Source organism: Pseudoliparis swirei, chromosome 5 (genome assembly GCF_029220125.1).
Source record: "Pseudoliparis swirei isolate HS2019 ecotype Mariana Trench chromosome 5, NWPU_hadal_v1, whole genome shotgun sequence".
NCBI lineage: Eukaryota > Metazoa > Chordata > Actinopteri > Perciformes > Liparidae > Pseudoliparis > Pseudoliparis swirei.
Genome location: NC_079392.1, coordinates 25,279,971 through 25,296,259, shown reverse-complemented (window position 1 = coordinate 25,296,259; position 16,289 = coordinate 25,279,971). Strand labels below are relative to the sequence as shown.

General features: G+C 44.1%; 2 protein-coding genes across 4 annotated transcripts; both read right to left on the bottom strand.

The window, feature by feature from the left end:
* Positions 1–398: 398 nt before the first annotated feature.
* Positions 399–7,658, bottom strand: LOC130194458 (flavin-containing monooxygenase 5-like). Its single transcript, XM_056415523.1, has 10 exons — positions 5,342–7,658; positions 5,027–5,209; positions 4,754–4,919; positions 4,491–4,633; positions 4,105–4,304; positions 3,760–3,993; positions 3,527–3,648; positions 3,370–3,442; positions 1,710–1,779; positions 399–1,642 (listed from the first exon to the last, which is right to left on the bottom strand). The coding sequence occupies exons 1-10, from the start codon at positions 5,471–5,473 to the stop codon at positions 1,277–1,279; spliced, it is 1,689 nt and encodes a 562-aa protein (XP_056271498.1). The 5' UTR covers positions 5,474–7,658; the 3' UTR covers positions 399–1,276.
* A 1,425-nt stretch (positions 7,659–9,083) lies between these two features.
* LOC130194456 (flavin-containing monooxygenase 5-like) lies at positions 9,084–14,367 on the bottom strand. Of its 3 annotated transcripts, none has more exons than XM_056415521.1 (11): positions 14,291–14,367; positions 12,061–12,199; positions 11,776–11,964; positions 11,532–11,697; positions 11,011–11,153; positions 10,728–10,927; positions 10,472–10,607; positions 10,171–10,390; positions 9,938–10,010; positions 9,589–9,841; positions 9,084–9,503 (listed from the first exon to the last, which is right to left on the bottom strand). In XM_056415521.1, the coding sequence occupies exons 2-11, from the start codon at positions 12,190–12,192 to the stop codon at positions 9,354–9,356; spliced, it is 1,662 nt and encodes a 553-aa protein (XP_056271496.1). In that variant the 5' UTR covers positions 12,193–12,199; positions 14,291–14,367; the 3' UTR covers positions 9,084–9,353. The 3 variants fall into 3 exon arrangements, with proteins under 3 accessions (XP_056271496.1, XP_056271497.1, XP_056271495.1); XM_056415522.1 differs by having other exon boundaries at positions 14,275–14,296; XM_056415520.1 differs by lacking the exon at positions 14,291–14,367 and having other exon boundaries at positions 10,472–10,598.
* Positions 14,368–16,289: the final 1,922 nt, after the last annotated feature.

The window sequence follows — 16,289 nt, the reverse complement described above, 5'->3', positions numbered from 1 at the left end:
TTGTTTCTTTTTCTTTTATTTTCCTTTATTTTATATACATTTTCTGATTTATTTGATTATAATTTACGATAGGAATATATAAGCATTATTTGCATCTACATTTTCAGTCTTTCTGTTTTGTATATTGATATAGAATAATATTGTATAATATTGGAATGATTGACTGAATGAAGTACACAACAACAAATGAAATGACTCCTTAACTGAGCCAACACAGAGTGAAACAAGGTATTTTTCTTGTTTCTGGAAACATTGGAACAAGTGTTTGTATGTTTTTTTAACCACTAGTGACTTTTTAACTGCAGTGGTTGTACCTGTGTCCTCGTCTTGTATTGTATATGTTGTTGTTATATTTGTGTTTTTTGCTTTATGGACTCTCATGGACTATGAGTCTGGGATAAAATAAATACAAATTTAGTTTAATCGAATCTGGGCATTCTTGGAACATAAGCATTTCAATTCCATAAAAACTGTATTTGTGTTAGGAATATGCTCTGGTCATCCAAAAATGTAGGTGAAGAAGCAAGAAAACATGCAATTGGATTTGGCTGCCAAAATACGCCTGGTGGTCCCTCCTCCGGTCCGCCGGTTGATGATTGACAGACTGTTTGGTTCTGGAACGCAAATGAACAACTCAAAGTACAACAAAACATGGGGAAATAGGGTCCATTGTCTGCCTTTTAAATTCATTCTCATGTAACACACTGTTTGTTTCCCTTTTTTACCACTAATGATGTTCAATACAGCAGTAACATACATTCACTAAATCAACCAAAATAATGCTCTGTGACCCAAAACCATCATGCAATATTTGCACGTCCTAATCCTAATTTCACAATTTTATAACCCCATATTATCATATTCGAACACCAATTTTAATTTATCTGCATGCCAAACACTACATGGACAAACTTTATTAGAGTACATGACTCAAGTTGAACTCTCTCTCTCTTTGGATATTAAAAGCAGATCTAACCAGGTCTCACATCCCATCTAACTCACTAATTTAAACCCACCCAAGGGTGCGATAGCAAAGAGGGAGGGGTGGTGGTAGATGCAACAAACACACGACTATAATGCCGGAGACCGCTCTTCGTGTCCCGTGTGAAACTCAAAAGTGAACATGGACATTTTTGTCACTCGCTAGTCAGGTTGACGTCATCTTCTAAACCCAACACTGCGTGGTTTTGTTTCCTAAACCCAACTTCCTGTACAACATATAGGATTTTAGATCCTGCGTTAAGAACTGGACCTGGATTTTTATTTATTTATCGCGTTATCGTGACCACACAGTGAAGTCCCACAGGAAGATCTTGCTCTGGTCCAGAACCCGAGCCGCACCCTGCAGCACCGGGACCAGGTCATTTTTAGACAGAACGATGGCTATCGTCACCGCTCCCGCGGATACGAGCAGCCAGGGGGAGAAGAGCACCGAGGGTCGGGTCTCCGGTTCCGGCACCTCTCGGGTCCTGAAGGGCTGAGCCACCCGATCCCACTGGGTGAGGATGGCCCGACGGGCTCCGGCCCATTTTCCAGGCCCCGTGAGACGATACTGATAAGGCGTGCAGGGACCAAGGAAGACCTTGACCCAGAGCACGGGATCTCTCAGCAGTAGGCTGAAGATGTTGGGTCGCACTCCGACCTGTAATTGGAAGTCCGTCATGATGGTTCGTGTCTTACAAATACAGTACAAGTGGAACTGAACTCACCTGTTCCGCCATGAAATCCAGGTACGGGATGTAATCTACCTGGAGGGCCGCCTTTCGTGGGCAGGGAATGCTGAGGAAGACAAGTAGATTTAGGGATTGCTAAAGTAGACAAGTAGATTTAGGGATTGCTAAAGAAGACAAGTAGACTTAGGGATTGCTAAAGAAGACAAGGAGACTTAGGGATTGCTAAAGAAGACAAGTAGACTTAGGGATTGCTAAAGAAGACAAGTAGACTTAGGGATTGCTAAAGAAGACAAGTAGACTTAGGGATTGCTAAAGAAGACAAGGAGACTTAGGGATTGCTAAAGAAGACAAGTAGACTTAGGGATTGCTAAAGAAGACAAGTAGACTTAAGGATTGCTAAAGAAGACAAGGAGATTTAGGGATTGCTAAAGAAGACAAGTAGACTTAGGGATTGCTAAAGAAGACAAGTAGACTTAGGGATTGCTAAAGAAGACAAGGAGACTTAGGGATTGCTAAAGAAGACAAGTAGACTTAGGGATTGCTAAAGAAGACAAGTAGACTTAGGGATTGCTAAAGAAGACAAGTAGACTTAAGGATTGCTAAAGAAGACAAGTAGATTTAGGGATTGCTAAAGAAGACAAGTAGACTTATGGTGCGTTCACACCGGACGCGTCGAGGTCTGACGCAGCAGTCTCGACGCGCGTCGAAAAAAGTGTGTTCACACCAGACGCGTCGGACGCGTCGGGTGCGGAGTAATAAATGAGTCGAGGAACGACAGGACCGCAGAGGACTTCCACTTTTTAGTGGACTGAGCTGCACTCCCACTGCGCTTCTCGCTGCTCTCTCTCTTCTTCTCTCTTTGATACGTGTCTCTGAGACTTTTCCACATACGGCGGCAGATCCTCTGCCATGAAACACATCTGCCGGCGGTTGGTTGATAGTAAAGTACAACAAATAGCGAGAATAAAAGCAAATACATACATTCAAAACTTACCAGGTAGTCCCACGGCTTCTCCGACCTTGTTCCACGCTTTATCTTTATAGCTCCGGTTTCGGTAAGTATAAAGAGTTGTATCGTAAAGTTCGGGGTGCCCACAGACGGCGACAATAATCTTTTCCTCCATTTTTTCAACCGGCAGGACGATGACGAGCGGAGCTGCTCAACGCTGATTGGCTGACGCAACTATGACTCACGCGTTTTTGCTGCCCGAGTTGGGAAATTTCAACTCGCGCGTCGACGAGCTGCGTCTGTTCGCTCTGTTCGCTCTGTTCGCCCCGTGACAAACCCTCTGTTCGTGCTGCTTCAAACGCGTCTGACGCACTGCTCGCTGGAAAATACGCAGCTACGCAGCTTCTACGCAGCTTCTACGCAGCTTCTACGCAGTTGTGCATTGACTTTACATGTAATCTCGACGCGCGTCGAAATTTCGACGCGTCCGGTGTGAACACACCATTAGGGGTTGCTAAGGTAGACAAGTAGACTTAGGGATTGCTAAAGAAGACTTAGGGGTTGCTAAGGAAGACAAGTAGACTTAGGGATTTCTAAAGAAGACAAGTAGACTTAGGGGTTATTAAGGAAGACAAGTAGACTTAGGCATTGCTAAGGAAGACAGGTCGACTTAGGGGTTGCTAAAGAAGACAAGTAGACCAAAATGGTGTTTTTTGGTTAATTAACGATGACGATTATGATGTCTACCGTTTCATGTTTCTTCTCCTCTCACTCTCAATGACCTCCAGCATTTTCTCCTTCGGTGGCAGACGGCTCAAACCTTTAAAAGAAGAAACACAACAGACTGACACATTTTGTCTTTTTGGAACCGAGAGTTTGTGGACATAAAAAAGAAGCCGTTTACCGGTGAAGACCTTCACAGCCCAACGCGCCTGCATTTCTACGATGGGCAAAATCGGTCCTCTAGCATGGCAAATACCTAGGACGGCCAGCGTGGGTCGTGAGAGAGACGGAGGAAACATTGACCTGAAATGTATAATATTACATTACAATAATACACAAGAGACATAATGCAATTATACCTTTTTCAAAAAGTTAAGATCCAGATTTACAAACTTCCGTCCACCGTCTACTCACTTGTACAACGTCAGCTCTTTGTGAGGCCCCTCCGATAGAGCTGGAGGCAGGAACGGGAAGTTCACATTGTAACCGGTACAGAAAACCACAGTGTCGATGTTCTCCTCCACAGTGCCGTCTTCAAACACGACCCCGGAGGTCGTGAATCCTTTCACGTTGGGTTTCATCACGAGCGCCCCCTGAAGAATCCGACTAGGAAGGTCGTCGTTGATCAACGGCTTTTGGTCCAAAACTCTGAAAGAGAAATGGAAATGATGATAGAGAGTCGATGCAAAATGTTAGTTTGTATCCTGAATCTGTTAATAAATACATTTAGAAAGGGACAAAAGGTTGAAAACGTGTCACCTGTGTTTGGGCTTCAGGCCGTACAGTTGGTGGTCGTATCGGCTGTTGAGGCTTCGCTCCACCATCCAGTTGACGAAAGACTTGGGAAGAAGCCGCATGAGGACGTTGTTGAGTCTGCTGACATGAACCATGTCCAAGGGAAGGCCGTTACTGGACATCCGGCCCAACACCCAGGAGCCCTGGCGCGTGCTGAGAAAGGTCTGAAAAAACACGGGATGCGAACAGACGGGCTATATTCTGTGGGCTATAATACGTCTTAGTATGAGCTTTGAGACTTTGAGAAAACCGCAAGAGTATGAAAAGATCCAAATGTTTCCGTGTCACTATCAAACATCAGCTGACGTCTCTGCGAACGTCCTAACGTAAAGTACGACCGAAGGCTTTACCTTCTCTGCAGATCGACTGATCTCCACCGCGATATCTCCTCCGGAGTTGCCGATGCCGACCACCACCGCCCTCTTCCCTCTGTAGGCATCCGCGTTTTTATATTCCTGGCTGTGAAGACACCTGCCAGAAAATGTCTCGTTTCCTGGAGATTTGCATGAAGTCGCAACGGGGTCAAAGCGAATTGCCAAAGGTCCCCACAAAGAATGCGCAGATGTAAAGTAAATCGACCAACAAAAAAAGTCTTATTCACTTGTTTACTGACCTGGAAAGTCAGACAGGGGTAAGACCGGATTGGTGTAGTGGCCGGAGCACACCATAACGGCATCAAACACGTGACTCTCCTCCACTCCATCCCCGTTCGTGGTCACCACGTCCCACTGACCGGATGTCGAGAAATCAGGCCTCTGGGTAACACTCTTTACTGTGGTCTGAAGGAGGTTTAAACATTCACACACAAGTGCGTTAAATCAACGTTGACTTTACCACCAGCTTCTGAAAAAGATTTAAAAAAAGAGACGCCCTGTGGCTCGGCGACCTGGAAACGAATGTATCGCAGCAGGTCGAAGTGGTCCGCGTAGAGCCGGAAGTACTGCAGCAGCTGGGAGTTGTGCATGTAGTTTGGGTAGTCGGCGGGCATGGGGAAGTCGCTGAAACACATCATCTCTTTGGAGGTGTTGACTACCAAGGAGCGATAGATGCTGGCTCGCTCTGGCGACTCCTGAAGGGGGAACGAGACGCGACGGCCATGAGAAGATCACTCTTTTTATCTGTAGATTCGATAACCCTACAAGTGGTTCGTTGGCCATTCGTCCAACATGATTAATTTGCGGGGTGCTCGTCTTAAACTTACCTTATATTTCCACAGGCCGCCGATGTCATCGCTGCTTTCGAAGCAGATGGGCTCCAGGCCTTCGTCCAGACAGGCCTTGATACAAAGCAGGCCAGAATTGCCCGCTCCGACCACTGCCACACGCCGAACCATCGCCAAGCACTGAGGAAGCAAGACCAATAGCAATCAGCCATGCCACATTATAAGAACTGGATGCCGGCCCCTCGAGATGGCACCCATTCCGTCCAATGAGATCTTTGTCTTCTACGACCCCAAAAAAGGTTTCTAGCTTCCATGTTTACTTCCTGGGTAATCCACCCAATGAACAGTACGAAAAAAGGGATGGTTCACCCCAAAATGTACCTTTATTGCTGTCATAAATTCTCCTGCTTATTAGTAGTTTTCATCTGGTTCTCCTGATTAAATTAAATCTGATGTCATTCCAGTCCCTGCCAGATAATCTCTCATTCCCTTCACCTGGTTCTCACCTGCAGCCCATTACCTCATTAGTCTCACTATTTAGTGCACTGTGTCTTATGTGCTCCTGCCAAGATTTTGACCGTGGTCGTGTCGACAGGATCCTGTGTAACCAACGTGTAATGTGATGCAATAGTATTGGACATTGCTAAAGTTATGCTACGGTGTCCCGGAGAAAACATTAAAACCTCATTGGACAGAATTTGTTTGTGGCAGAGCACACGTCCTGACATGTTCACCCCCTGTTTATTAATCTACATTAATCTGATATGAGCTGCTGGAGACATCAACCAAGCCTGCCTTCTTCTACATTTAGCTGACACTTTAATCCAAAACTACTTACATTCAGACACCATAGACACAGCTGTCTTGCTCAAGGACTAGGGATTGAACCGCCGACCCCCTGATTGGAAGACAGACTTGCTAACTACTGAGCCACAGTGGCTCTTTAACACTCTGTAGATAGGGACCATGTTTACTGGCTTAGAGTTAATGTACTCTTTAATTTTATTGTGCAGCTTTTGACTCGGTCACGTTAGCCATCTGCAAATTGGTATTTCAAGACTCAAAAACATCTCGAGTGTAAATTGAACACATTAAAGAGTTATTCTAAAATATTGCTTCTGCTGAATTATCAACATTTGATATAAAAAAAGGGTTTTAGAGAAATTCTTTCTAGAATTAAAACGCGGGTGATGAAACTCAATTTGAAAGGAAAAGGAGGGGGCGGAGCTTTCTAGAGAAACGTCATCAACAATGGGGGTTTGCTCTAGCTGTGATGACTGACAGTCAATTCCCTTTGACACCGTATATTTTACACAAACGTGTTTACTTTGAATATTGCTAGTGTTGTAATAACTCTGAAAGAGTCAATATACTTTACTAAATTTTGAACACTGGGGAATTTACCGTGTACTCAGAACTATGAATCAGCTCTCAATGTTTGTGATATTTTTCTGAATACATATAATAAAAGTCAAAGGATTAATAAAAAGTACTTTCGAGGAACTTATCCACAGCAATACTTCCAATAGTTAAGATATTTCACTCAATATCAGGCCCATGTGATCCTGATGAGTCCCTGAAACCAGCATTATTGATGTTATCCATTGAGGCAAGATTGCCTCGAGTGTTATGACAAATGCATTTAATGAACTACAATTATATGATCTCATTATCATAATAATAATAATAATAATAATCATTTATTTTATATAGCGCTTCTCAAGGCACTCGAAGTCGCTTTACAGAGTCCAGAGTCCAGAGTCCAGTAGTCATCCACACACACAGTCATCCGGGTGGTGGTAAGCTACATCAGTAGCCACAGCTGCCCTGGGGCAGACTGACGGAAGCGTGGCAGCCAATCAGCGCCTACGGCCCCTCCGACCACCACCAACACTCATTCACATCCATACGAACCGGGGTCATAAACATTACATCAGCTCTGCAGAATGCTGCTGAACTATAGGAGCATTCAAAACAACCCTCCGACATGCAAGTTGTCCACGACTCTCCCTCTCGTACACTCTTTCTGTTCAGCAAAGCAACGTTTTAAGCGTTTGTAACTTTAGAAGAACAGGGAATGGTGAAGAGCAGCAAGCACATCACATCATTAAGTAGTATAACAGGCGTAGAGAAGTTTCAGGAAGTTGATTAGTTTAAATGTATATAATGTGTGTGAATTTCTTTTGGCACTGCTGAACACCGCCAGAACAAAAAAGGTCTCTTTATTATGATGTAATGGATGAAGTCTGAAAGATCGCTCTCACCTTCTGCTGTGCTGAGTAGCTCCGATCAAATGCTTCACTGCCTCTAAACTCACACGAACTGCTGCTTATCAACCTCTCAGTTGAACAGAGTTGCGGGGCTTTAAGTTATTGACTAAACCCAGTTTGCTGGGCTGGAAATGTTGTGAACTTTAAGCCGTTCACTGGTTTGATGTACATGTCAAAGGTTAACTCTCTCTCTCTATTCAATATGCTTTATTGGCAATCATGTTGCAAAGACAGTAGTGCCTAAGCATTAAGACATAACATACAGTTCATATAGATAGGTCATAATCTCAGTCCAAACATGCAGTCAGCTCTAAAAAGAAAGGAACACAAAACCACTGGGAAACTAACTGTAAATAAGGAGAGGAACGCTCTTGGGACTAAATGCATAAGGGACTAAGGGACAAAACAAAGCCAGGTGTGGCAAAGCTGCAAAGAACCGAAAGTAAAACAAACCTGGCCCATGGAGCGTTTAAGGCTCATTTCCAGGCTGCAGGCGAATAGTCCTCTTAGCTCAAGAAGGTTCCCAATTGCGTTCCCCTGAAATCGGAAGTATGGAAGTGGCAGCCATGCATAGAGCTGTTCCAATTCTCTAAATGCTAAGAAAAGGTGCTTCAATGCAACCTTTTTGCGCTTCATTAGCAAAGGAAAGAAGATAACGCCACCCACAATTCCTTGCGGCAGAATTTAATGGGGACGTATGCATTCGGCAGTCAGGTTTAACAATTATTTTCATTCAAACGTGAATTAAAGGTCTGATTCATGTTGATGCATATGAATAAACAGCAAAAATCATTCCCTTTCATTACCTTCGCATTGAAAATGCGGAAGGTTATGTTTTGATCGGCGTGTATTTATTTATTTATATCCGTGTTATTCGCAAAACTCAAAAAGTATTTAACCGAATCGCATGAAATTTGGTGGGATGATTGGTTATTATCCGGGGACCAGTTGATTAGATTTTGGGATCGATCGGGTCAAAGGTCATGAACAGGTCAAAATCTTCTTGAATCGCATGACATTTGGTGGGATGATTGGTTATTATCCGGGGACCATTTAATTAGATTTTGGGATCAATCGGGTCAAAGGTCAAGGTCATGGAAAGGTCAACATCTTTTTTTTACCATAGCACGATACATTTTTGTCCAATTGGCATGCAACTAATGCCAACATGTTCATAATTCAATGCCCAATCTTGTGATATGCGAAGGTATGCGCTCTACCGAGTGCCCATTCTAGTTTTATATGTCTTTATTTACCTCGAACAAGTAGGCCAAAATGGCAGTTCGGGAACCAAACGTAACAACAACCACGTCAATGATCAGAGAGCAGTGCCCTTAAACCAACTAATTGGATTTTACAACCAAGATTTCCAAGCAAATAATTCACAGGACTAGTGGGAGCTATACCTTTAAGAGCAGGTATCGTAGCCATGGCAATGGAATGGCAATGAGGGGTTAAATGTGAAGAGTATGTTTGTGAGAATGGAATAAACGGCCAAACAGATCAACCTGAACCTTGTCGACTGAGTTTATTACTGCGCTCCTACAATATTATCATATGGACACACAATGACGGGTTAGATGGTTTATTCCCGTAAGAAAAAACTGTCTTTTACATTCCCGCTATTAATTAAACTATAGGGTAGAGATATAGCGACATTAATACCTCTTGACTCAGCAGCTCAGACAATGACATAAGCATTCCTGAAACAACTACCCAAACAGGAGGAGCTAGATCTCTAAAAGGAACTAGATTAAGATCGTCCCATCACCGCAACGTGTTCAGACTGCTTGTGGACGAAGGTTGGACAGCAGGGCCGGGATGATGGCCGGGTTGCGAGCGTGGATGTAGTAGCCGGCAGCTCCTCCAGCCACGACGGCGAGGCTCAGCTTCGTAAGGCGGCCTAGGATGGACGCCTTTTCTGCCTCCAGCTGGAAAAAGACGTAAAGGGAAAAAGGGACGGTTATCTAATTTCAAAAAGAGGTCCGATAAGAATTTCGAAGAAAAGCTTCCGACCTTTCTCGTCTTTAAGGGCTGGAACATGCGGTCGAACTGGGTGAAGATCGCCCCGCGGGCTCCCTCCCATTTCCCTGATCCCTTCAAGCGGTACTGGTAGGCTGTAAGGGGTCCCCACAGAACCCACTGAAACAGCGAGTAGTCCGTGAAGAAGAGCCAGAGGAGACTCGGGCGAACCCCGACCTCTCCTGCTATGTCATCCATGTAGGTAACGTAGTCTACATGTAGCGGCGTCAACTTCGACACTATGTAGCTGCGGACATATCCAAAAGATTTACAAGTTGCTTCGACAGGTTCAAATCAAAAAGGGACAACAAGTAGTCAGGAAAAAGAATATTAGAAGTGTTACTTGTTCTCTATGTCCTTGGTGTCCTTGTCGACCGCCTTCATCATGGCCCGGTTTGAAGGCAGCTTTTTATCTCCTGAAGAGCAAAAAAGACAAGATGGAGGTAAAGACTTCTGGGAAAGTTTGGAGACACGTGACAGGTGATAAACTGGAAAGTTTGGAGATTCATGGCTATGTGATAAACTGGAAATTATGGAGACTAATGACGGTGTGATAAACTGGACGCGCAGCCTCACCTTTGAAGACGCGTGCAACCCAGCGAGCCTGAATCTCAGCCTGCGGCATGATGGATCCAAAGCCGTGGATGAAACCTACGACGGCCAGAGTGGGATGCTCCAGGTTGGGGGCAAAGACGTGCTTGTACAGACCCACGCGGTGCCCGGACTTGTATATGGCGTCGCTCGGTATGTACGGAAAATCATAGTTGTAACCTGTGGCGAACACGATTGTATCTACCTGTGATGAGCGAAGGACGAGTTAGGAGGTTAAAGCCTGGATTGTGCTGGATATATTGTGTTGGAAACAAAGAAATCCAACCTTTTCCACAGTGGTGCCGTCATCGAACACCACGGTGGCGCCGCAGATCTCCTTCACGTTTGGTTTGAGGTTGACCGCCCCGGACAGAAGCTTAAAGGGCAGATCGTCGTTGATCACCGGGATCTGACTGAAGAATCTGAGGGGTTAGCAGAAGAAAGAATGGCTAACAAAGGTAGGTACGGTCCAATAAGTGTTGTGCGTCTACAGATTCAACACATTATTCCGTGTTACGGAAATTGCCTGCGACGGTACCGACCTGTGTTTGGGCTTGAGGCTGTACATGCTGTGGTCGTACATGGCGTTGAGTTTATTCTCAGTAATCCGGTTGAGGAAGTTGATGGGCAACAGCTGGAAGAGGATGTGGATGAAGCGCGTGACGTACTTCATGTCGAGGGGAATGCCGTTGTCGGAAACCTGGCGGACGATCCAGGCGCCGCTTCGAGTGCTCATGTAAACCTGTCGAGCGAGAGCGACTGGTTGGACGCATCTCAAAAAGGAGGAGACGAGAAACGAGCGGTAAGGGAAAGACTTCACCCGACCTCCTGCGCCAATCTGCTGCTCTCCACCGCGATGTCGCCTCCCGAGTTACCGATGCCGATCACCACCACTCGTTTCCCGGCCATGTCCTCGGGCCCCTTGTAGTCCCAGCTGTGGAAGTATTTCCCTGGAAATGTCTCAATTCCTGCAACACAGCAGAATGGTATATTCATACGTAAATAATGCAAATACATTTAACTGTTGGCTTAAACAGTAAAGTCCGACTGTTAAAGTAAAGTAGACGAAGCCCAGCTGGTCATATGGGGCTTTTTATCTGAAGTATAAAAGCATGGTAGGATTAGCAAGCTAGCTAGCTAACTAGCCAACTAAATGGGTACATTCGAACAACTTAATGCTTCATCCACACACTCTTAGGAAAACTCGTAGGAAAGCACGTTGATATCTTCATCCGACTCATTATGTCAACGGTCTAGCATGAAAGCATGGTAACGAGCCTGTTGGTTACAAACAACATGGTCCTTCAATGATGCTGTTGTTTCCATGTATTTCTTCACGTCTTTACCTGGGAAGTCTTTGAGTGGCAGGTGAGGGTAGGTGAAGTGGCCAGTGCAGCAGATGACTGCATCAAAGACATGGCCCTCCTGCTGTCCATCTTTACTCTCCGTCACCACCTCCCACTCACCAGAGTGAGCAAAGTTCGGCCTTTGTTTAATACTCTTCACCGAGGTCTGAAATAAACAGAAAATATTCGACGAACCACATATTCCTCTCTGCATACATTTATTTATTTCAAGATATGTCGTTACCTGGAAGCGAATGTGTCGCAGCAGTTTAAAGTGTTCCGCATACATCCTGAAGTACGCCAGGATTCTGGTGTGGTGCATGTAGTTGGGGTAATCTGCGGGGATGGGGAAGTCGCTGTAGCACATCATCTCCTTGGAGATGTTGATGGTGAGAGAGCGGTAGATGTTGGCCCTGTTGGGCTCTGACACCTCCTGCAGAGAGAAAAAAAACCATTTATTCTCCTCAAACGGTTTGACCTGACTAGCTTGGGGGGGGGGGGGTCCATAAACACATGACTTAAGACTTGCCTTGAACCTCCACAGTCCGCCGATGTCGTCGCTGCTTTCGAAGCACGTTGGCAGCATGCCCTCATCCAGACAGGCCTTCACGCTGGTCAGACCGCTGGGGCCGGACCCGATCACCGCCACTCTGTGCACCATGATGTACCTGCACCAAGGGGAAAAGGGACACACCTATTTTATTATCTTTTTTAAATTACATCCCTCGGTCTCGTCCACTGTCACACAAAACGTGTAACAGTTTAGCTCCACACCTTCCATTTTTACCTTCGCATTGAAAATGCCGGAAGGTTATGTTTTGATCGCCGTGTATTTATTTATTTATTTATTTGTATGCGTGTTATTCGCAAAACTCAAAAAGTATTGAACCGAATCGCATGAAATTTGGTGGGATGATTGATTATTATCCGGGGACCAGTTGATTAGATTTTGGGATCGATCGGGTCAAAGGTCAAGGTCAAAGGTCATGAACAGGTCAAATCTTCTTGAATCACATGGAATTTGGTGGGATGATTGGTTATTATCCGGGGACCATTTGATTAGATTTTGGGATCAATCGGGTCAAAGGTCATGGTCAAGGTCATGGAAAGGTCAACATCTTTTTTTTACCATAGCACGATACATTTTTGTCCAATTGGCATGCAACTAATGCCAAAATGTTCATAATTCAATGCCCAATCTTGTGATATGCGAAGGTATGCGCTCTACCGAGTGCCCGTTCTAGTTATTAGTTGTTTTCATCCCGTCTCACTAACTATCATGTCATTCCAGATCCTGCTTCCCATCTCGTCAGTCCAACGCCCTTCAACTGCCTCTGATCACTCCCTCGTTAGTCCCTCATTACCTTCACCTGGTCTTCATGCCCATCTCACCTGTTGCCCATTCCCTCGTTAGTCCCCGTCTACTTAAGTTCCCTCACTTGCCCTTTGCCAGATTGTTTTGTGTTCTTCTTGACCAAGCCCTCCAGCGTTACAAAGTGGATTTATCTGTTCCCGTCTGTTTTGTTCCTGCCGGTACTTGGAGTAAAGTTTATTATTTTCCAGTTCTGTCTCCTGAGTCGTGCATTTGGGTCCACCCTAATACTACCGTGACAAGACGGTTCAGTTTCAACTGGTTATTATACAAGTTTGAGCCTGTATTCTCTTTCTACATGACCTGCAACTTGAATGCATCTCTGTGTGTGTGTTTGATGTATTTTATCTATTTTAAAATCGTGTGGGAAGTATTTATGTTTTTGCATAATAAGGATCAGTCTCATTCCCACAGCATGTTAAATGCTCCAGTGAGTCTTTCAAACTAGTTAACCCTTGTGTTGCCTTCGGGTCATTTTGACCCGAATCAATATTACACCCTCCCCCCGCCTATGGGTCATTTTGACCCGATTCAATGTTTCACCCTCCTGTTACCTTTATATTTACTAACATATTTTACCTTTTGGGTTCAATTTGACGCCAGCAATTAAAACCTCCAGAAAATTATTAGAATTAATATTGTTTTCCAAGTTTAAGTGTGAGGCACTTTATGTTTGTTTGTTGACTACCGAAAGAACACCGACATTAAACATTGAATGGGGTCAAATTAATCCGAAGGCGGGGGGAGGGTGTAATATTGATTCGGGTCAAAATGACCCGAAGGCAACACAAGGGTTAAACAAAGAAAGTAGATCAGATTATGTAATGGCTCAGCTCAACTTGCATTACATTACAGATTTGTTGACAGAATAAAGCAGTGTAACTGATCTCTTATGCCCCGATTTACCATCCATAAACCTCTCTGTTCCTCGAGGTAGAAATAAGAGATCTTACACTTCTTTGAGAGCAGTGAAACTTTAAAACAACTTTTTTTTAGTACGCTGTAAATGTTCTAAACCGATGTTGTGAAACGTGCAACGATTCAGTGTTTCGCTTGAATCAGAGGGAAATGTGCAAAGTAAAAATAATATATTTTTCCCGTAGAATTTATTTGTATTTGTTTTGATTGACGGTCATTTTGCAGATTAATATTAATAATAATTATCACTAAAATGTCAATGTACACTTCTTTAAGAGCACGCAACCACCAGTTTGACTACAACTACATCCAACTCTGTAAATATTATCATTGTTATAAAACATTATCAACACATGATCCACTTAGCACTTGCTTATTAATTAGATTAGTCATTAAACTGATTTAAATTTGTTTTGTTGGCATATGAAAAGAAAACTCGAAAGATACTCTTACTTTTTCTTGTTCTCACCTTCTGCAGTAGCTCCGATCAAATGATTCAGCGCCTCTAAACTCACACAAACTGCTGCTTATCAAGCTGGAAGTTCAACAGAGTTTCAGGGGGCGGGGCTTAGGTTATTGACATATCACTTTATACCAGTTGGCCGGGCTGGCAAATGTTTCATGCAGTGGTGGCTGGGTGTAGTTAGGGTCAGCTGTGGAGGCGTGTTTGGGAGTGGGTCAGGGAACAGGTGAATAGGCCTAATCAGCTGATCAGTGTCTCTAGCCCAGGGGTGTCAAACTCATTTTCACCGAGGGCCACATCCGCCTCATGGCTGCCCTCAAAGGGCCGGTTGTCATTAACACGGTATAATTCTAACTACTCCAGAACATATTGTTAAATAACTGTCTTTGCATTTGTTTATTGTTTATTTAGGTGTACTTATATAAATGTATAACTATATATGCAAATGTATTGAATATTATAAAATAAATCTATTTAATTTCATTATATTTATTTTAACCCACATTACTTTATCAAAGATCAAACAAACATTATTACATTAACTTTGATAAAAGCTTTGTCACAGTTGAGACAGGTGGTTCTCCACTGGTCTAGGGCTGTGGTTCTCTACTGGTCTGGCTTTGGGATGCACTATCACCCCTGAATGACAAGCTGAGACCTAAATCGAGGGACATTTTTAACTTCTCAAATGTATTTAATGAAAAGATGGTGCAGTTTGAACCTGAGAGTTCAGAATATCACAGTATGCACAACAAAACTATTTAGTAATATTCCCTTTTACAGTCAATTATGAACCAACAAGTGAATCTTAAGGACACAAGGTAATACAACATACATTACTACTCAGTAACTTCAGACTTTAAAACATGTATAAACAGTGCTTTCATGCATAAACATGAAATTAAAAAGTCTGGTTTTAAAAAGCCTCAAGACATAATTCATGTCTCACTCACTGAACCTCTGACACATAAAGCTGCTCTACAAGTCAGAGTCTTGAGGAGCAGCTTTTATACACAAACTATAAATAAATTAAACAAGGGCAATTAAAAAAGATTCACATATTCAACATTAACTTTTCTTCTGACAATAGCCTATTATAAATACTGAACAACATGAAGCAGCACTCACTTCAACCTTAGTGACCACTGACATGACCTGATGGAGGAATTCATAATAGGGGAACTGGGGATGTTTGTTAATCCAAAGTCAATGTGGTCACACACGCACGCACGCGCGTCTGGATGTCCGCCGGGCGCGTGAATGACAGGACGCAAAAAATGCGCCTCATTCGAGCTGATTTTTTAAACTCGGGCAAAAGTCAGTGAGACTGTTGAAATGTTCCGCGTGACTTCACTGACGTCATACCGTTGAATCAGAACCTACGGAGGATATCGATCGTCTGGAAGCGGCCGTCATCCAGACGCAGCTCCTGGAGAAGCTGCGTGCGGCTACAGATAATATAATATGTAATATTTATATTATTAACCCAGACTCGAGGGATTGATGGTCCGACGTGTGTGGGACTTCCTCAACAGAACAAAGAGTGTGTATTTCTTCCGTGGTGGACGGTGGTAACGAACTGTTATATGCCACGATAAGCCACGCCCCCTCTCCGGCGCTTCAAGCGGGAGTGAAGAAAACGTGACAAATAGTCCGGCGACTGAACTCACGCGAGTACATTTAGGAAAGCAATGCAAGGGTTCGCCTCTCCTCTGGCTGAACGCAGCATGAAGGAGAGTGAACAGACCGCAGGCCGCTGCAAAAAAATGACCGTCAAAATAAAAGCACAAGATTTTCTCCTCCCTTTTTCATGCCGTCGCGGGCCACATAAAATGACGTGGCGGGCCACATTTGGCCCGCGGGCCATGAGTTTGACACGTATGCTAGCCTATATGAGGTGGCATAGGGATGGAGGCACGAGAGGGGAGAGCAGAGGCCCAGGCTGCAGCCAAATAAAGTACATTACCGACTAGAACTCAGTGTGCTCGTACTTTGGTGCTTGGGG

What these genes read in the sequence shown, in the direction of transcription:
- LOC130194458 (XM_056415523.1), bottom strand. Translation starts at nt 5,473, where the DNA reads ATGGTTCGGCGTGTGGCAGTGGTCGGAGCGGGCAATTCTGGCCTGCTT. An exon ending in GGCCTGAAGCCCAAACACAG is followed by an intron (nt 3,994 to 4,104) that starts GTGACACGTTTT and finishes TTTCTCTTTCAG; the next exon opens with AGTTTTGGACCAAAAGCCGT. An exon ending in TGGATTTCATGGCGGAACAG is followed by an intron (nt 1,643 to 1,709) that starts GTGAGTTCAGTT and finishes TTCCAATTACAG; the next exon opens with GTCGGAGTGCGACCCAACAT.
- LOC130194456 (XM_056415521.1), bottom strand. Translation starts at nt 12,192, where the DNA reads ATGGTGCACAGAGTGGCGGTGATCGGGTCCGGCCCCAGCGGTCTGACC. An exon ending in AGCCTCAAGCCCAAACACAG is followed by an intron (nt 10,608 to 10,727) that starts GTCGGTACCGTC and finishes CTAACCCCTCAG; the next exon opens with ATTCTTCAGTCAGATCCCGG. An exon ending in ACCAAGGACATAGAGAACAA is followed by an intron (nt 9,842 to 9,937) that starts GTAACACTTCTA and finishes ATATGTCCGCAG; the next exon opens with CTACATAGTGTCGAAGTTGA.